This window comes from Atractosteus spatula, chromosome 9, assembly GCF_055471065.1.
Source record: "Atractosteus spatula isolate fAtrSpa1 chromosome 9, fAtrSpa1.hap1, whole genome shotgun sequence".
Taxonomy (NCBI): Eukaryota; Metazoa; Chordata; class Actinopteri; order Semionotiformes; family Lepisosteidae; genus Atractosteus; species Atractosteus spatula.
Genome location: NC_142714.1, coordinates 26,155,731 through 26,178,324, shown reverse-complemented (window position 1 = coordinate 26,178,324; position 22,594 = coordinate 26,155,731). Strand labels below are relative to the sequence as shown.

General features: G+C 36.1%; 1 protein-coding gene across 9 annotated transcripts in view; it reads right to left on the bottom strand.

Annotated features, from left to right (window-relative positions):
* The window catches only part of fut8a (fucosyltransferase 8a (alpha (1,6) fucosyltransferase)), a 401,280-nt gene that overhangs the window by 70,804 nt on the left and 307,882 nt on the right, over positions 1-22,594 (bottom strand). For all 9 annotated transcript variants that reach the window (XM_088924800.1, XM_088924806.1, XM_088924802.1 and 6 more), the window contains one exon: positions 12,047-12,161. In XM_088924800.1, coding sequence (XP_088780926.1) covers positions 12,047-12,161 — 115 coding nt within the window. The remainder of the gene's footprint in view (positions 1-12,046; positions 12,162-22,594) is intronic.

The following is a 22,594-nucleotide window of genomic DNA, read 5'->3' as shown; positions in this document are numbered from 1 at the left end:
TGAGAACTCTGAGAGAGCACAAAAGAAAATAAATAGGGCATAAATAAATGGTAAAAAAATATGAATCTGATGAAAGTCAGATCAAGCATTCAGAAAAGGACTAAGAGTTTGATCTTTGTTTAGCAAGTTATTTAATGCTTAGCCATATGAGATCAATTGAAAAAAGAGATTTTCATAGGCAAACTTTAGAACTTCGACCATAGGCCAAACTACACAGAAATTCCTTGATTGCACAAAAGCAAAGGCAAAGTTATTAAACACAGCCTGAAGACAAAGAATAATGAGCTACTTAGCTGATAAATGCCATTAAAAGCTCTTGAATCACAAAATGTTCATGCTGGCTGTTTTTGGTAGAATGTGTTTCGAACCACATGGCTACATTGAGCAAGGGTAAGGACTCTGAATTCATTACCATGTAATCAAGATAACAAGTCTCTGAGAGAGAAAAAGAAAGAGTCTTTATTATCCCCGAGGGGGCAATTTGTTTTAGAGCAATACTGTACAGATGGGCTGAAAAGAAAAAAAAACATGACAACAACAAAAATCTGCATACATATTTGAGTAGAAAATCAAGCGTTGAGTAAGGGTATGGCTACAGGTATTATTGAGAACTTAAATATATTGGTTTTGAAATTGGGGAGTCGGTTTCTGCATTCTGATGGGGGTAATGAATTTGAATTCATTAAAGGGGGGTGTGAAGGACAATCACAGATGGATTTTGCTTTACGTAAAACATGAGAATGATAGATGGTGGAGACGGCTGGAAGATCAGTACTGATGACCTTCTGACATATATTTGTAAGGAATCCAAGTGAATAAGTAGGAGGATCCTATGCAGACGAGAGAGAGTAGAGGCAAAAACAACAGAGGTGTCCAATCCAAATCGACAGGCGAATTCATGGTCAAGAGCAAAGGTAAGTCCAAAAAGCCAAATGTGGTCGTGCAAAAGAGGTTTTCAAAAGGGGCGAGGTAGGAGGTCTCTATGAGAGAAATCAATACCGAGCAGAGAGTAGCGAGTTCTGAGAGTTTAAATAGAGCTGAGTGCAGAACGGTACAGCGGGTGGTGATGGTTTAACACATGCGGCGGCGCTTGTTGTGATTAGTCCGCTGCTGGAACCGGTAAGCTCGTTTGTGGGTCGATCTCTGATGACTGGCGGTCGTGACAATATTCACAAGCGTGCCCAGTTAGTTCTTGCCTCTTAGATTCAGGTTGCCAAACCAGCATATCGAGGTAAAAGTTAAAACAGATTCAAGGAAGGACCGATAGAATAAGATCAGCAACAAATCATCTACCATACAATTCTTAAGCTTTCTTATGAAAAAAAATATGCTGTTGTCTTTTTATGAGGATCAAGTTAACATTGGCTTCGAAATTTAACTTGGAGCCTGGAACAGTCCCCAAGTACTTGTATTGTTATACTAGCTCTGCTGAATCTCCCCCAATGTAGGTTAGGATGGTGGTATAGGGGTTTTTCCTGAAGTCAATTATCATGTCTTTGGTCTTGGACACATTTAGTTTGAAGAAGGTTTGTTCACACTAAAGGGCAAACTCATCAACGATGGGTCCATGGCTCCACTCATTTTCTTGCAGTAGGCTAACAATGACAGAGTCGACTGCAAATGTACTGTAATTATGCGTCTTGAGTGGTGATAGCTCTTGCAGTGGTTTGTGTATGGAACAAAGGGAGACAATACTATGTACTATTTGTCTATGGGGGGACCCAGTAAATGAATGCTTCTTGTTAGATAAAATATTGTTGACTCTTACCATCCGAATTCTGTCTGTAGGAAATCAGTAACCCAGCTGAGTAGATTGAGATCAAGAGCAAAGTTTGGCAATAACTTAGTTGCCAGTAGGTGAGGTTGAAAACAATTGACTGTAGAGGAGAAATCCACAAATAACAGTCTAGCATGGGTCTTGTTACCCTCAAGGTGTTGGAGGACGAGATTGAGAATACATGCTGTCACACCTTTCACTCACCAACCTGGCCTGTAAGCAAACTGGAATTGATCTAGCTGATCCTGTACTTTAGCCACAATCTCATTTTTTACAATCTGTTCAAAACTTCATAACCAGAGAGATTACAGGCTATTGGTCTGTAATCATTAAGTTAACGGAGCGAATTGACTTTTACCACTGGGATGACAACAGATTCTTTCCAAACCTTAGGAACTTTTTGTTGGGTTAATGATAGTTGAAAAATAAAGAAAAGATGTCACATGACTGTCTAGCAAACCTTTTTTTTACAATCTGCATCCAGTAAAATCAAGACCCGGACACTTTCTCTCCTTAACCTGACTGAACTATTAACAAACCTTAGACAATTCTAATTGCACAATCAGAGATCCTGCCTCTTAACACACTAATTTCATCTGAAAAATCTTGTACACTATGTCAAACCAAAGTATGTAAAACTGATTCTGATCATCAGCAAAGTCACCATCTGATTTACTACCTGGATTAATACTACTGCCTCCATTCTTGTGCATTCCCATCCATAGACCTAATACCCTCTCCTGCAGAGTGTGAGTGACATTTACACATTGCATCCTCCACTTTATCCTTATGCCTAAGTTTAGCCTTAAATAATGTTTTGACATTCTTTGAGCCTCCTTAAACAGAACAGCATCACCTTGATGGAAAGTGATTTTTTTCTATTTCAAAGCTGACTTGAGAGACTTGGTCACCAGGGCTTGTTGTTAGGATACACATTGCAAGATTTTAGAGGAATAACAGTATTTTCACAAAAAGTAACATAACTGGAGATTGTATCTGTCAGCTCATCGATATCAGAGCATGAGTTTTTAAACCAATACCAAAACCAATTCAATGCAAAGTAGATTGTACATATTTTAGTCAGATAGGGTATATCAACAAATTCCTGCAGCATTAGAAGGTCAATGAATGTACTATCCAGGGGCAGTCCTGTACTCTCTTTCCATGTAATCCTACAGAAACTAGAAAGAACTATGCTGGCCCACTTCAGTTTCTGAAGGATTTAAACTAATTACAATGTTGTTTTAAGTACCATTTTCAAACCACTCCCTCTCACACAAGTAATGAGAAATGAGAACTATGCTGCAAAAAGTGATAAACTGTTGCTGATGTGCGAAACCTGTTGTTCACACCACCACTGCCTAATTTTCATCTGTTTAAAGAGTGGGAAGTAAAGAATAAAGAAGCATGAAAAAATATCTCAACCAGACCTGATACATGTACCTTCTTTCCCTTTCATCATCAGTTCTGGGTGCCAGAAGTGTAAAAACAGATTTATAAATGGTTGAAGGGCAGTATTTAACGATAATAATTATGTCAAAGGTACTTATAACTTTCTTATTATGTATCTTTAAAACAAGGTTTGAGAATATATGGAATATTCTATAGCTTATTTGGATAAGAAGAAAAATTTTAATTCTCATTTTATTCCACGATTATGCAATCAGTGGACTGGTAAAGCGATTATTTAAATGGTGGTGGAGAAATGTTCGAGTGCTAACATAGTTACTGACCCTTATGACCACCTTTAAGTTAGTGCTAGATCCACTAGTTTGTAATGCAGTGTTTGAAATGTGTCAAAGGCAAATAGCTCATACAACTCTGAAGCTGTGGAAAAGCATAAACTGTCTTTCTGCCTTGCTGGTGGCCTTAGTGTGCATTACCAATTGTCAATTCACTACAAAGAAACCTCTTGAGGTATTTGTGTGCCTGGTAAAATTCATTACTTTTTTAGCTCAATGCCAGATAAGCAATGTCCCGAAAAGTATTTTTTTACATAAAACCACTACTTATAATGCTTGTAGATTGCGTTCCCTTTTTTCAAGTTGTAATTTTTGTGTTTTTCCATCATGTCTGCTGAAATTCCAGCAATTAAAAAACTCTGTTTTCTATTATTACATACAGATTAAGACATTCAGGTTGTGCATCAAAACTCATTGGTGTGGGAAGGGGTCAATAGGTCAATAGGTGGCACCTATGGTGTGTTAGATGTTAGTGAAACATTATCTTCATTTAATCTTATGTCTTTCTTTTTTAATTCCACTTAATATGGAACATTTATATGAAATTATGTAACTAAAGGAAGGTTTTTGTAGCTGAACATAACAATAAGCTTGTAAACATCATTAATGATATGCATGTATGAACATAAATATACAGTATTTATATAGCTGGTAGTGGTAACTGAAAATAAAAAAATAAGATACACAAAAGTATTCCACTTTCTTTATAAACCTCTGCAACAAATTGGTCATGGTTTGTGGTTATCTTGGAAAAGTTTTGATGTGCTGTCAATACTGTTGTAATAGAAAATGAAACACTTATAGTTTAATTGAAACTCTTATAGAAAATGAGGAAAGTAACCAATTTATTTTTAAATTTTTCTCATCCAAACAGAGTGATGCTTTCCTTCAGTGGTTGAATTCTAGTCTGCCACCTAGAAGGTCTGGGTTTTATTCCTGGACAATGCACAACTTGTATTTCTAACAAATACTCTTTCTGTAATAATAAAATCTAATAAATAATATGTTTTCTATATTAGACAATAAAAAAAAATAAAACTCTTCATAAACTCTTATGCAAGACTTTCTCCCCTATGCAGAACTTTTAATATTTAACATACTACATACTTAATATATAACACACTAAATATAACATCCTCTTATATACGATAAGATTAATCAAGGATATATTTGCTATTACTTGGCTGGCTGTTGTCACCAGCGCATGTACAGAAGGAATTCACATGGGACCCATTTTTTAAAACTTTTTTTCTAAAAAAAAACGTGAGGGTTTGCAGAGGCATTCACAGGTTAGGAGTACTGCAAGCTGGTAGTGGGAATCTAACCACAGTACCAACCTATGATATTGCAGACTCACCACCTCATCCGTTGGTTACAAATGCACCTTTCAGTACCAGACAAATATTACTACATATGTGTTTAATCTGGCCTCTTTTTTTACAGTACATGTCACTAATAAAAAGGAAAAAAAAGGCAACTACAGAAAAAATGGAAAATGTATAAACATATTTTATATTATAATTATAAAACTATTTAATATATAGTGGCTTTAATATTTAGAATGTTTAGTTTTCTTAATCCCCAATGGCAATATTCACAAGTTTGCTACACTCTTCGAAGAAGTTGAACCTGAAAGATTTATCACTCTCTGTTCTGAGTGCAATATAAACCATGAAAGTGAATGAAATTGCTATTGACCTACCCATGACCCCATCCCCTTCTTAGATACTCTTGCTAACTATAGATCGCAATGGAAAAAGTGAACAAAGCATTAAACTCTACTTTTTTCAGTAATCTGTAATAAATCCATGTGTGGATTAGGTTTTTCATTATTTCTAGATCAATAGTTAATTGCCCACATTTATTATGCTGAACACTGGTTCTGGGAAACCCTTACAAAAATGACTTATTTATCAGAAATGAGGCAGCAGGCATTCACAGGAGTGGGAACAGTACAGTCCAGGACCCTGACTCACAGTCCTTAAATGTCAGTGAGTTAAATCCATAATGTACAGAATGGTATAAAATTACTCATAAGTATTTTTTTACTTAGTGTTATCAATGTGCTACGTTTGTGCTGTAGAAAATAAAGTTTCTGCTTCTTTCGTTCCTGAGATAAAGCAAATTTTATTGGGGGGGGGGTCATGACCTCACTTTTTAAATACAGTATACTGTAAAGTTTTAAAGCCACTATGGTATGTTTATAATACATTTTTATAATTACAAACTTGAACAACATTATCTGTTTCCTAATTACTTGGTACTTAAATTAGCATTAAGATAAAATATGGATATTTGAATGCATATTTAAACCTGAAAAAACACATTGTGTCAACTGTAGTTTATCAACAATAAACTATTTTTTCATATATTCCGCTGACTAATCTAGCTTTGTGAAAAAAGCTATAAAATAAAGTAAAAATGTCAACATAGTATACAAATCAAATTTTATTATTGGAAAAAGATTATTCCCAAATAGGCTGGACTTGAGGAATTGAACCCAGGCATTTCATATGGCAGGCAAGAAGTCTTCCACTGAACCACACTGAAGTGGTTACAGTATACAACCATAAGTTAGTCTTTGAATTATTCAAAAGTACTAACCTCTTTTTAATGTGCTTATTTGCTTTCAAATATGATATGTTTCCTAAAGTCATTATGTATAATATATTTTACAATCAAAACCTTTGTGTTTATGTGTTTTTTTTATACAAAATTACTAATAATTCTGGGTTCATTAAAAAAACAAAATATTCTGTTAGTTTAACTGTACAGTATGATTATGACAGGAAAGCATTAATGGGTTAATACACATTTAATTTTCAATATTAAAATAAGATTTACTGTATGTGACAGACTCACATTACATTCACTGCTTCACCAAGCAAGTTAACCTAGTAGTGCAGTTCTGAGTGGCTGCATCTGTATCATCTGTAAACAGCAGGCAACAGAGTATTCCAGCCTTCACATGGGAAAACCATGCGGCCTCCAGACGGGTGACAGGTTTAGCCTATCCAGGCAGAAGCTGGAGTGATCAAAACGATTTTATCCTTAACCTCCATTCCTGGTCATCACCATCTTACTGTCTGCTAGGTGTTTTATAGATCTGGTCTGGAGCAGGACACACAGCTGATCCTGCTCTAATGATTGTTGGGCCTGTCAAATCGCCTGTGATTTGTGTGCCACCATCTTGGGTAGGGGAAAGCTTTGAGAAAGTCAAAACACAAACCCAGGGGAAAGCCGCTCCTCATGAGGCACATCCCTATGTGGCATCACAAGACCTAGAACATAATTCCTGGTTACAATCTAACTCAGCTTTAATACAAATTTACTACTTACTTCAATTTGACCTTACTACATAGACTGCCTATAGAACAGTGGTTCTCAAACTTTTTGGACCAAGTACCACCCCCGATCAAACCAAAGCATCCAAGTACCACCTACAAGTAATCTTGTCATAGGAACCACAGAAAATCTCAATGACCAACATGAGCATGCGCACACACACACTCACACACACATAAAATAACAATAGCACTGAGCATTTGGATGATACCGCCTTGTAGCCATTTTGTGACGCTTGCTAACACTTGTAGAGCTTTCCGTGTCAGGTTAAGCAGCAGAACTAGTATCGGTGGTTGATGTATAATCCTCCTCATTCTCAACAGGTGCGTGCATGATCTAGCGGAGCTGGCATCACTACTCTTGGCGTCTGTTCCTTTCAGCCATGACATAGTAATACTTGATTTTTGTGAGGTATTCATTTTCGATCATTTGTTCTTTTGCCGAATGTGGCACTAAGCTGTGTCTCTGAAAGCTCGAGAGGAGTACTGTATGAACACTAAAGTATTAGCACGCTGTAACGACATAGCTAAGTATGTAGGCTGCGTACTGGACACATAAACTAATTTTATTAAAACAGAAAATATGAAAACCTGTCTCAAGCTTTCTGAAACCAATTCAGTAAATTACAGATGAAAAATTAACAAAAATTTTAATTATTCAATTTTTTAATTCCCAACACACAACAAATTTCCAGGATCATCCGGCATACCACCTGGGCGCACACCGCCTACCACAGTTTGAGAACCACTGCTATAGAAAGTCTACACACCCTTTCCAAAGTAACACAACTTGAAATCAAGACAAATAAAAGTACATTAAATACATTTTATCTTTATTTACACTTTGTAACACACAATCCCCAAGTGAAAAGCAAATGCTCAAACATTTTAAAATAGTAATTACAAATAAAAAACTAGAAAAATGCGTTGGATAAGTGTAAACACCACTTAGTAATAGTAATTACAAACTAGCTCTAGTGTAACCAATTGCCTCTCAAAGCACACAGCAAGCTAATTAGTCCCTACCTGTGTTAGAATTGCAGTGATTGTGATTATTTCAGAATAAATTCAGCTGTTCCCGTGGGTCTCCTCCACTGGGTAGTACAACTCAAAGAACAAAAAGAAAAAAAGACCTCTGGAATAAAGTTGTTCCAAAGGCACAGAGCAGGAGATAGAAATTAAAATATTTCAAAGGTCTTAAGTATCCCTTGGAGCATGGTCAAGACAATTATTAAGTAGTGGAAGGTGTATGGCATCACCAACAACTAATCTAAATCAGGCCATCCATCTAAACTGGCTGACCAAGCAAGAAGGAGACTGATCAGAGATGCTACCAAGAGGCTAATGGCAACCGTGAAAGAGCTACGTGCTTTTACGGCTAAGACTGGTCAAATTGAGCATGTGATTTCTCATATCTGGTCTGTACAGCAGGAGGGCAAGAAGGAAGCAATTACTGAAAAAGCATCAACAAGGTATCAGTGATACTTCATACAGTACATGTGGCAAAATGTTTTGTGTCCTGACAAAACTAAAATGAAACATTTTGGCCTAAATACAAAGTATTATATTTGGTGAAAATTAAACACAGTACATTACGCTAAGAAGCCCTTCCCCACTGTGAAGAATGGTAGTAGAAACATTATGTTACCAGCGAGGACTGGGGCACTTGCCACAATAGAAGGGAAAATGAAGGGAGCCACGTACAGAAAAGTAATTGGGGAAACCCTGATGCCTTCTGCAAGAAAGTTGAAACTGGGACAGACGTTCACCTTCAGTCTGGTCACAACCCAAAGCACAAAGCCAAAAACAACAGTGGAACTGTTAAAGAACAAAATGGGAAACATCCTTGAATGGCCCAGTCAGAGCCTTGACCTAAGTCCAACTGAAAACCTTTGCAATCACTTAAAGTTGCAGGACATCAACAGTCCTCTCGCAATTTGACTGAACATGAACAGTTCAGAAAAAAGGAATGGGAAAACAGTCAAATCTTGACTGGTGGGCTACGTTTGTACAGACTTATTCATAACGGATTTATTCAAACTAAAGGTGCTTATCCAACCCATTTTTCTAGGTTTTCATTTGTAACTGCTTAATTACTGTAATAAAGCTAAAATCATTTGTGATTTAATGTGTCTTGATTTCAAGCTGGCTATAAAATGTGATACTTAAACACTTCTCCACTTTTCTTCCTTTTCTACACTTTTTAAAGACCATTGTTCACTGCATAGATTTTAGCGTATACTATATATGAGGCTGAGCAACTAAAACTTACTCTTTACACGTGTCTATAATTTTAACACTGAATACATTTTTCAAGTGTTTGAATTAAATTATAATTATTCTCCTTCATTCTCTATTAAACCATGCAAGGAATATGCTGCTGAGTTTTATGTACTATTCACAACACTCAGCTCCAGGCCTCAGTGGGATGGTTTTTTGATGGAGAAACACAAAAATTGATTTTGTGTTAATATCCCAGTTCCACTGAGAAATAACTGAGGCCTGACAGCACAAGTCATTGGCTTAGATAAATGGCAGGATGGAGTCCCAAGCTGGGGAGTAGAAGAGCCAAGGAGGGAAGTCTGGTGTATGAGAAGATTAACAATGGTGCCAGAGATCGAAGAATAAAAACGTTAATCAGGCTGGAATAGGGAGATCTTTCCCCAGGGTGTCTGCGCATTTTATCCAGAGAAAAGAGGTGCCTTTGTTTTCATTAAAGCTTTATATCAGACCAAGATTCCAGGTGGAAGACACCTACCAAGGCAGTAAATGACTGTAGAAACTGGGAGAAACATTTATATATTAAAGAAATGGAGAAAGTCAATTGCTGACTGTCTAGAATCACCTGCTGACAGACCTTCTAGAATCACCTGCTGACAGACTTTCTAGAGTCACCTTCTGACTGCTAGAGTAACAGTCATATGCTGCTTGGATGTAGTTCAAAATAATTGCACTAGTTTAGAGTCACTCACTAATTGGCTGTCTAGAGTTATCTATTGACTGGCTAACTGTCTATAGTCAACTGATGATTGAATGTCTAGAATTACCCATGGACTGGTAATCCAGAGTCAATTATTGGCCGCAATTCTTTCTAGCAATGTCAGCTGAAATGAAGTAGAATAGAATAGCTGAAAGCTGAAAACTGACTAAAGAAAGTGTGTACTACACAAAAGTTCATGTGACTCGCCTAATCTTTTTTCATGAGTTCGAACTAAAGACAAGGGCAGGTTGTGTGATTAATAGCCTTAAATCCATTACAATGAAATTTAAAAACCTACTTGATTAATCGGTTAAATAATAATACTAATCTTCATTTTACACACCACCTTTCATGATACTTTATGACAGCTTAGAAAACAAAAATGGACAAGCTTATACAAATACATTAAGTAATACATAAAGACACTAAATTAAACAGAAATAAAAGTGACTGTTAAAAGGTCTAAGAAAATAAAATAAAAAGAAGGTGCAAAAAAACTGTCCCTTAATCTCCTTTTTCATATGACATCACAATTATACTTCAGATTTTATTAATTTAAGTTTGAAATTTTCAAAAAATTAATTGCATTGGGCTATAGACGCTTAATGAGTGGAGTTACAGTATTTCTGGCATCTAGAACTTCAGTTCTGTGATGTCCTAATTCTGTATAAACCACAAATTACATTTCTTTAATCAATCACATTATTAATCAATGCAATCCTTTAAAAATGATTGAAGGATTATGACTAGTACCAGTAATATTGCTGAAATTAAGTTACTTGTAATATGTGTAAATTCATCTACTGTAGTGTATCTAGCAGAAGAATGTCAGGACATTTAAATTGCTATAAAGAACAATAATAGCACTTTGTCCTCAAGTATATGCAGAACCCTGTGTACCACAGCAATTAAGTGTGCTCTATAATGAAACCACGCTCCTTGTCAAACACTTGTGTGCAATTTTATTCTATAAAGGTTAAACTGGATTTGTTCAGTATTACAAAGCCAAGTCACTTTTCTCAAGACAGTGGAGTCTTATGAGTCTTATTAAAGCTTATGGCCTGTGTAAAGTGTACAAGAAGAAAGACTGGGTTTGATGGAAGTGTCAATGAGTCGCACTTTCACAGGGTAATATACAGTAATTGAAGAGTTGCTTAAGGAAAATACAGAGTGCATAATCATTTTATTTGTCAGATTCCACCCAGGAATAAAAGTGAGTGCAGTAAAGTGCCTGGTGCAGCAGTAATGAAAGTTTGCACTGACACTTTAATGTACCTGAACACTTCAAATACAAATAAAAGTGATGCACTTTGGTGCAAATTACAATACTAAGAATAAATTAATGGTTATACAATTGTCTAAAGCTTTATGAAAACATTTCATTGAGTATGGGTGATGAATTAAAACACAGCTAGAACTACAATGCTCATAAATTATTTTAATTCAGGCTAGTAGCTCCTCATCTTTGTGTCAACGTTCACCAGCTACATCATTCCTAAATTTTAGGTGCAGAACATGAGAGTACCCTCCTATACAGTAATTGTGTGTTTATGCTTTTAATGGAATTGTATTATTTATACAAGGCAAGGACAAATAATTTATGGTCTATGTTTAGTAATTCTCACATCTTTCTTACTTTGTATACAAAATAACAACATTTAAACTTAGGAACCAAGTCATCTTTCACTTACTGGTAACAGAATTGTGCAAACTTGCAAATACCTGCGTTATTAAAATAAGCAAACCCAAACTGCAGAATTGTCTTGTTTTAATGCCTGATATGAGCTGTCTGTATGAGAGTCTCAGTATTATGTCCACATCAATGTTACTCTTTTTTACTATGTTTATACAATGTATTATCCTTCCTTCATAATAATCTTTGGTTTACATTACGTTTTACCATAATTTGCAGTGATTTATCAAGCTAAGATCATGCTTCACTGTTCATCTACAGCATGGTATGCCACAACTTTTATATTGAATTTGGAAACTGTCTGACAAACACTGTGGAATCTTACTGTGATTTATTAGTATAAGAAACTACAATTTTGAAAGATACTTACATCTATGTAAAGGCACCAAGAAATCCTTTTTAACATATAAAATTATACCCATATGCCACTTGTTATAAAAAAGAGTAAAGTATAACTCGTATAGGTCTATTAGCAAACAAAACTATTGTACATCTCAACTATTGACTAACCTGAAGGTATGATATTCTGTTCTGCACCAGGTCCGACAGGTCCTTAGCTTCCTTCTCCCTCCACTCACCAGCTCCATCAGATTGACTGAGGTAGTACAGATCTGTCATGATGGACCTGCATGTGAGGAAAACAGGGGAAATGTTCACAGCCATGTCATCTTATGGAACTGCAAATGCATACACTCTATTAGTTATCTGTACAAGGTAACAGTTCTCTGGTCAAGAGGGGAACAGCCGCATTGAAGGGCTCTTACACATTACTGTATATCCGTTTATTTTTTGCAGATGTAAATTTCCACATTTATTTGGCCAATTTTAAAAGCCAGACACTTATCTCTTGACAATTTAGCACCAGGGTGGCTACTGACAGTTTTTACAAGTAAGAAACTGTAGCAATTACCTAAAAAAAGAAGCCCTTAAGAAATACTTTTTGGAAAAATATGAATAAACATTTATTGTGAAAATTATAAGTCCAATAACCTAAGGACCGGGTTATAATGTTGTGGTAATATACTTTAAGAAACCCACATGAATAAACTGAAAATCTACCAAGAGATAATATTTTCTGTGGAGAAGGTTTTTGAGTTTTACCATGATGGTAATGTGGTATTTTTCCAACTTATAGAAAGGGTTTATTGCCAAGACCATGATATGAGGCCATACTGTCAAAATGCCTTTTCTACTCTGAAAGTGATTCATTAAACAAATAATGATGGTATGTAGCTTTTACTGGCAAGGGACATGCCTCATAATCAGCTGTAGTTAATATCAGTATATGCTTGCCAGTTGGAAATGTGTTTTGTTTATCAATTTAGCATACACACGTACTGCTGTATCAGGGAAGAATAGTAGCAAAATTAGAGAACAATTTTTAATTCTGAAAATAAAAGTATAAATCAACATGACTAAGACAGGCTGCTATCAGAAGATTGATCAAAATAACTGAAGTTGATTTTGTCAGCTTGTACCTTTAAACTACAGAATTATTATTTATTTCTGTTTCTGATCATGACACAAAAAAAATCTTTAAGAGAAACTGTACAGAGAAAAGCAATACCTTGAAAAATTGTACAGCTCCTGTGCTTAAAACATTACTTAATATGCATTTTACTTTATCTTTACAGAAATGTATGATTTTACACGCTATAATGAGACTACTGTTAATATTTATAAAATATTTTACATTTCTGTTGCTTTCAGCAATAATGACTGCACCGCAATATCTATCTCTTAAGAAAGGTTTACAAATGTAAAAGGATGCCCATGCATCTTATTTGGTTTTTAGCAGTTAATTAATCTTATCCTGCTGTTTCTTTAAATAAGCTTGTTCCAGACTCAGACAACCCTCTCTGTAAAGAAATTTCTCCTGTTATCAGTCGTAAATGTATTTCCCCTTAGTTTCCACTTGTGTCCTCTGCTTTATGCTTCACTGTTGATAAGGCCTTAGAACATTTTGAGTACTTGAATTGGGTCCTTGCTCAAAAATAAAAAGGTTCAATTATTTTAGCCTGTCCATTGCAGAATTATTTTCACATAACATTCCTTGATCTACATTTATATAATCAAAATGTATCCTTTTGGTTTATCTTTTTTTGTGTTCCCACAATGTCTGAGTCTTTGTTACTAAGTAGCCTCTTCAAACTCAGAATTTCTAATTTTATATTTGTAGATTATATTTTCACTACATGAATGTAATTCCCAGCACTTGGTAACATATATTAAATATAATCTCATAAGTGTTTGCCAAGTCATGTTTTTTTTTCAATTTCTTTTGCTAATCCACCTAGTGAAGTATCAGCCTGGTCCCCTGCTTCTATGGGTGATACAAGTTCTCCTTGTTTACCACTGGATATTGTTCTTAAACACCATCATAAAGAGGAAAAAAAGGTTTCCTGATACCTTACTAATAGAAAGGCAAATGGACAGAGTTACACATGTCTGTTTAAAACTAATCATTTCATGTCTCTTAAATCTTCATAAAAGTGAAAAAATGTGTCTATTAAATTTTAGAATATTTGGAGAAAAGTTATATGGCAGAAACATTGTCTATTGCAAAAAATATAAACCAATTCCATTTTCCAGCACAGGAACACAACAGTGTTACTGAAAAAAAAAACACCTCTTCTCTGCATTCTGAATCCATCCTGCTCAAAGTGAACCACTGCAAAGGACCGCAAAGAATTGTTACGTAATTGTGATTTTTTTTACACGCACTTATCTTTACTGCCATAAAGAAAATTTGATTATCATCATAGTTTCCTATATGTTCCCACAGTAATCAGGAAGCCTTGATAAATACCTGATTTACTCACAATTTTCAAACCATATAAAGATAGTAAGTGACCATTTCAGCATTGATCATGTCAAATATGTTTTCTGTAACAAAACCTTCAGATAATATATCTATCTTTCCCACAAGATCCTACAGAGCTACAGAGTGCAGCTTGAAACGCAATGCGCTGACACCCAGAGGCTGTGGCAGGGATTACAGTCAATCACAGGCTACAACTGCTGCAGCCAGGAGATTGACACAAACAAAACATCACTGCCTGATGAGCTGAACCATTTCTATGCCTGATCTGATGCTCTGAACACGGACACTGCTGAGAAGACCCCACGTGTACAGGATGAGTTTGTTCTGAAACTCTCAGAGCAGGACGTGCAGAAAACTCTGACCAGGGTGAAAATCCATAAGGCTGCAGGGCCTGATGGGATACCACCCCACATCCTCAGGATATGTGCAGCCCAGCTGACCACAGTGTTTACAGACATCTTTAACTTCTCCCTGTCACAGTCCATTGTCCCCACCTGCTTAAAAATCCCCCACCATTGTTCCACTCCCAAAAAAGCAAAAGTGACATGCCTGAACGATTACTGCCCAGTAGCATTAACATCTGTGGTGATGAAATGCCTGGAGAAGCTGGTGTTGTCACACATCAACTCCAATTGAGAGTCCCTGGACCCCTTGCAGTTTGCCTACCAGAACAACAGATCAGTGGATGATGCTGTCTCCCTAGCTCTACATACAGCCTTGGAACACCTGGACACTAAGAACTCATACAGTATGTGCGAATGCTGTTTGTGGACTACAGTTCAGTATTCAATACAATCATACCCAGCCAACTGGTGACAAAGTTCAGGGGACTAGAACTGTGCAGCTCTGGCTGCAACTGGCTGCTGAACTTCCTAATCGAGAGACCACAGGTGGTGTGGATAAGTAATAAAACATAAACACCCTGAGCACTGGCACCCCACAAAGCTGCTGTCTGAGTCCAAGGTTGAACTCCCTATTCACTCAAGACTGCACAGCAAGACACAGCAACAGATTACACCACTATAATAGGCCTGATCATCGATGATGATGAGTCCAGTTACAGGCATGAAGTTGTACAGCTGCTGGGTGGTGTCATAGCAATAACCTGGATTTGAACGTGAGTAAAACAAAAGAACTAATAGTGGACTTTCGGAGACACAGGCCGCACACTCACAGCCCACTCAGTATTGATGGAATGGAAGTGGAAACAGTCACCAGCTTTAGGTTTTTGGGAATTCACATTTCTAATGACTTAACCTGGATTGTGAACATAGAGATTATCTTGAAGAAGGCTCAGCAGCACCTCTATTTCCTGAGGTGCCTCAAGCGTTGGGGGATGCTAGTCCCTGTGTTGGTGAACTCCTACCACTGCACCATCGAGAGCGTCCTCGCCTACAGGATCACCGTGTGGCACTTGCAACACCTCTTCTTGAGAAAGAAAAGCACTGCAGAGAATGGTGGCCCAGAAGATCATCGGCTCTGGTCTCACCGAGATTAAACAGCTCTATGAGGACTGCTGTCATGGTAGAATTCTGGCCATCACAGAGGACAGTCACCACCCCGGGCATGAGCTTTTCACCCCATTGCCCTCAGGCAAGAGATACAAGAGCATATGGACACTTACCACTAGATTCTTCAATAGCTTCTACCCACAAGCAGTGCGATTGGCGAATAAATTTGGCCATGCTCCTCGGACCACACCTACACTATCTACCTCATTATAATTTTATTTATTGCACATCTGCAGTCATTGTTTACATGTCTGCATTGTTTACGTTCAAACTGTTTACTTGTTTACTTTTACATTGTCTACTGTTTGTTTGTATATTGTCTTGACGCACTGTCAGCACTTTTTTTAACAATCGAGAGACTTTCTTTAAGTAAGAATTTCATTGTACCAGTACATGTACTGGTTACATATGGCAATAAAGATCAAAGTTCAAGTTCAAGATCCATTCTTAGAATAGGAAGCTATTGAATGGAGAACTCTGAATGTCTGTCTTTCTGTCACATTCATTTGAATTTCACAAACTGTTACCGAAGCACAACTTATTGTCAGCTCTGTCATCAGACATGGACACTCGTTTGCATATGGACCTCTATTGGTTACGTGACACTTAACGGTCATTTTCTAACATCTTTAACGTGCCAATAGGCCATGGCCGCCGTGTTATTTATCATGATGATAGTTTTTTAGTGACTGTTGTAACAGGGCATCATGGACATGTCATAAGTTTTATGCGTAACAAAAAAATACATTAATGCTTGGTGCTTTAAATATGGTGAATTTAATTTAATGTCAATATTATTAAATGTCATTAGTATTTGATTTCATTATGTCTTTGCCCTAAAGTTTCCCAGAGATTAGAAAATTTTATCCAGAACTGCAAAATGGCTCATCATTTGAAGGTCTTATAGTCTGGACATTCGTGGTAACGTAGTAACAGTCATATCAATTCTCTTATAAATGCTTACTCTTCTGTATGGACCATGAAAAATGGCAGATATTTTTAACAAGTACATCTCTTTCTTGGAAACTTAATCTTTGTAATCATTACTTCCTTTAATGAGAGTCATAGTAATAAAAACATTTAACTGTCAATTTTCAATTGGAAGGTAAATAAAATAACAAGGTTTTTCTAATTAGATTTTTACAGAGCTTTTAAAGTAGATCCTGAGCTAAATTACCTTTTGGGCACAATAAAAAAGGTCTGCTTTTAGGTTTTGTCACCTTGTCAGAGATTGTCTCCTGAATGCATTTAAACAAATCCAATGTTTTGTTTGAATATATAGGAATATATATTCACTTCATTACTTAATTTTTGATCTGGAACCTAGACTGAATTGTTCATAACATATTGGCACATTACCAGGAAGACTTTCTCAGACACAGGAATAAAAACATTTGAATAAATGGCAGCTTTTATGAAGCCTTGCTCTATGAAGAGCTCAAACCTACATAATGCATAAAAAGAAACAAAATTAAATCTGTTTTTTTTTTAAAACAAAACAAAATCTGGGTTTATATTTTTAGTTTTGAACATTATGTATTTTTTGATAAAACTGTTTTTTCTTGAATCTGTGTCATCTGTTCATTTTCCCAGAGGGTCACAAAAGAAAACAGCCCTAGTTAAAACCATTGATTTAAATAAGGTGATTTATAGATGCATTGAGGTTGTGGCTTTCAACTGACTGAGGGTTGGGGGTTCTTGAACATGTCAGCAGATTTATTATTATTTACTTTATCTTTACACAAGGCACATTACAATACAAACAGTATATGTATAGATGCAGCCATTAAAATGTGTGAGATGTCTAGCAGCAAACAGCAACAAGCACAGCGGTATGGTGAACAGCACTGCATCTTGTCTCTTTTATTTTTTCAAATAATCTGATGCAGGGCTACACTTTTCTGTAAAACTGCCTGGTGGCTCAGTGAATCTTTTAAGTGCCATAGCACTAATTGTAACAATATTAAATGTTTATTAACCTATTAGTACTTTCCTGCACTAATCATACTGCATGCATACTGTACTAGTAACAATAAAAAATACAATGATTACATTGTTGAGACAAGATACCACATATGTCACAACACCACATAACGCTAATATCTTCACACTCCCCTGTTTGATAGAATTATTGTTGGTCTGTATACAAACTATATACAGAAATATTAGATTATAAGTAACTATGTATAGATAGTAATTAGAAAACCACAGCAGCATCATGGTGTAAAGAGAAAAAATATATATCAAACTCTAACTGGACTGTATGACTTTTTTGTTCTAATTAGGTCTTTTAATCTCCTGCATACAGTAGGGCTTTATAATCTCCTAAATATGACTCTTTATGTCCTACATAAGACCTCATGAACTCATAATTAGGACATTTTATCTCCTATGTAGGACTTTCTTGTGTATTGTCCAGTGATTTTGATGGGACAGTTGCTTACAAAGGTCCAAAGGCTTCATTCTAACAGTATAAAAAATGATAACATTTTAAAAAGAAAAATGTTTTTAATTAAAAAAATATATATAGCTCTGTAAAGTCACCCCCCCACACACACAAACAGCACAAATGATGAAACCCACTACATTCTGGTTTCTGGCTGGTTTGTGCAATTGAAAGTAGCGTTTGTGCTCCTTTCATGTCCGAGATATAGCATCTTATTTTTGGGGGTTGTGATGTCACTCAGCCCCCTTACAACAGCGCAGGAGAACCGAACTGGTGTCACTAATTACTGTTGCTTTTGTGCTGATTTGTGCTGATGAAGGAAGCTTTCGAGTTGCTTTCATCCCAAAGATATAAATCAAGCCATTCAGAATGCACAACAAATAATGTGTCATAACACGCCATACAACGTTACAATGCATTTTTTAAATAATCTGACACAGGACTGCACTACTTTGAAAAACTGCAAGCTGGTTTGGGTTGTTATGTCCCGCTGTGTTTGTTTATTGGAATATGCAGTCTTGTTTGGGTTGTGGGTTGTTAGCAGTTAGTTGCGTGTGATACTTTTTTTTACCATTGTTGTTGTTTTTCGGGAAAGGGAGTTAGTCGGTAAAAATGTATAACCTAAAATAGTGTTATCCATTTTTTTGGGTGCTTCCTAGCATTCAAGTGATTTGGTTTCACTTCATGGTACTAGACAACTGAATATTGTTGGTTGTATTATCTTGAAAGTTTGCTAATTTCTGCGACACTGCACCCTTTATAATGATTGTATAGGTAACACCTCCATATTGCTTTCTCCCAGGGATGGTGGACGGGGTTGAAGTTACCATCTGCTGCCCTCTTCTTCAGTTTAATATCTGATACATCCCCATTATGAGCTTAAGAAATTGTGAATGTAAAATGAATATTTAATACAGTGTGATATTTAAAATTAATACAAATGTCAATATAAATTGCATAATAATTAGATTTTAATATTAGAGAGTTTATTTATTTAAAAATTTTAATTATAAAAATGTATTGGACATTTCAAAATTCAAAGAATATATTTAATTATATTTGTATTAAATTTCTTTTCTTTAACTGACCTAGTGGTAATTTTATATACAATTAGTTTAATTTGCCATTACACTTGCACAGAAGGGGAACAGATTAAATGAAGCAATCATTTCACTAACATCTAAAGCACCACAAGTGTCACCTATTGATCTTCTTTGGCCAGTAAACCACATGGCAAAGTACACCATAGTGTACTGTAGTTCCTCTAATGCAGCACTGAGTTTTAACGCATTCCAAGTGGCTGTGCCTTCTTTTTTTGGCCATGACAATGGTGCAAACCAGTGTCATTTGTTAGTGTTGCATTTGTGCATTGAAAGTAGCTTTCCAGCTACTTTTGTTCCTGAGATACAGGACGGGGTGTGTGGAGATTTTGCATTTAACACAAGTATTGTCTGTGTGTTTTTATGAGTTGCCATTTCAGCATTAAAAAGTGAACATTACCCAATGATTGCATTGTCTTAAAAAAGGCTTTAACTGTGATGTTATAATACTTTATAGCTGTGTTGATATTTTTTTTAAACTGAAGAAGGAATCAGTTTTTCATTGCTTTTTAAATAAATATGCAATTCAATTTAAACATTTAACATTTAAAGTTTCAACTCTAAACAGCTATGCAAATTGACAAAGTAGGATTTCAAACCCCATACAGGCAGCATGGATACCAAGCAGCAATGAACGCAGACTGGTGTCATGTATTCCATTACCACAGTGAAGAAATTATAATAGTCGCATTCCCATAGAACATGCCAAAGATACACTGAATAATGTATTTGAGATCTGAAAGAACACAAGTACTGTCTAGATAATCGTAGAGAGTACAGTAGTATACAGATGCAGCCATTCAAAATGAGTGAGGTATTTCGCGGCATACCCCGGTGGGCGTGTCGCAGTATCACGCGGTATCACGCAGTTAACGTGGTGTCACGTGGTTAACTATCCGGCGTCGCCTTGTAAAACCGCCAGGGGGAGCTTAACCTCTCATGTACAGCATTTGAGCCTTTAATTTTGAACTGTGTATTACAGCATGTTAATCATCAGTCATTAAAATGTTGGTATATTTTATGAAAGCAAGATTGCTCAGTTGGACAAAAGTACACAACCTACCTTTATCAGAAATATTTATGCATCAAAGCCTTTACTGAAGATATTACTAATAGTATTAATAATGGATGACTTTGGACAAGCTGTATACTCAAAGTATAATTTCTTTAGCACATTTGTACAAGCACTTGGAATCTGTCCAAGCCATACTTTGTCAGGCATTTTGTTTTACTTCAACGGGCATAAAAACTTCCTTGCTTTTAACAGGGCGTTTCATAATTTCTAACTACGAAAATGATTTAAAATGCGACACCTATCATTCAACTAGAGCTTAAAATATCACAAGGATCCTCAAGAGCACAGCAAAGAGTGTATTAAAAGACACTTCTATTTATCAACGCTTTCTTTTCCGTATACCAGATTTTATGGAACCACTTCAGAGGGGTGTCAGCCAGTCAGATTCCAGGAATCGGCACTTTAAAGGAAAAATACACACCGGTATTCCATTTCTCCCTAACGATTTTAAGCATCGAAGTATTTAACTAGCATGTGAAATAGCGTGTGAAAAAGTGGTAGTTTTAAGCTTTTCTGCTAATATAATATGGAATCGCGTATCTAAAGAATTTAATAACGGTATTTGTGTGCTGCGACAGGGCTGTGTAGGGCTGTTTCGCTTGCCTGTTCATGCGAGCTGTCTTGTAGCCGACTGGTCTAGGTGCGTGACTACCAGCTGGCAGGTTGTGTGTTCGAATCCAGCTGGTGCCGGACTTTTCTTTTAACAAACATTTCTTCGAAAAAATAGAATAGCGATATTATGGACAATCAATTGACTTTTATATTTCAAAATATCGCAACATGATCGATATTTGCGATATTTTGAACATATCTTCCCTTCTGACAGCGGTTCCTGCTTCTATTGTGTGTGTGTGTGCAACAGAGTAAATTTTTATAGAGAAATGGAGGCTGGACAGTATGCGTTACAATATAAACATTTATATTGATTTAAATCGTGTTCTGATTTAAATCGCAAACGCGTGTTTAATTATATGTGTTTTTTAATCATAATCAGGCTAATGCAACATAAATTGATACAGTATCTTTGTCTTCTAAGTATCTTAATAAACTTTCAGCATAGCTTTCTACCCGTCAAGATTTATATTTCTTGGGATTTTGGGATCAAACGTGGAAGGATTAGATTATAATCGTTTTTATTTGTCAAATACGTGATTGTATTTCTGAATGTTATGTGACACCTACAGTAGTTCACTGCTTTAAATACATCGAATTAAGAAAGTTATGTGTAGCACTTTAGATCTTTTTTCTGAACCAGGGAAAATCTGATCATGTTTCTCTATAACAATAATAAAAAACTTTATTTTACATATCGCCTTTAAAAGTGGCATCTCAAAGCAATACAGTAGATCGAAAAACAGTTAAAAGGGACCAAATTAAATACCAGACAATCGCAAACGCGTTTTCAATAAAATTATTTTATTCATTCAGCAGTTTGTGAGAGGGACATCCAGCAGGGAGAGACACACACACCGGTTTTCATTGACAAAATTGTTTTTTTTCAATTCCTCTTGTCTAACAGGAATGTTTTGTTTGTGGACAGACTGTTAGACAAGAGGAAAAGACCGCCTCCTCCTACGAAGCATTAATCGCGTATCTAAGGAAAATTGCAGTATACCTTTGTTCATGCACATCATTATACAGTACAGTATCTCAATTTGTATTTCGATAAAAAAAATCATTTGCCCAGCCCCTACTGTTGTTATTGTTTTTATCCTGTAAAGCGTTTCCTTTTTCTGCGTTTTCCATTTCCTTTTTCTGATCACTCGCTTTCTGGATACACATCTCACCTGTCCTGTTCTTTGTTTTCCTGGTTTACTGATTATGCCTGCTGCGGTCCACTCCTACCCTCACACCTAAAGAATACTATTTTAAATTTCTTGGCGCAGTTCATTAACCCTTGTATGTGCTGTCCGCGCCGAAAATGCAATTAAAAAAAAGTCAAAAAACGCGCTCAAAATACAATTTATAGCTTAATAAGATACACTCCACAGGCAAAATTAAAAACAAAATTAAAGACGATTAAAATCTGTAATCTTTCCACTTGTACTGTGAGTCATCGGACAGTTTCTGCTTTGTGTAAGGATGGTGAGAAAGCTGTGCTC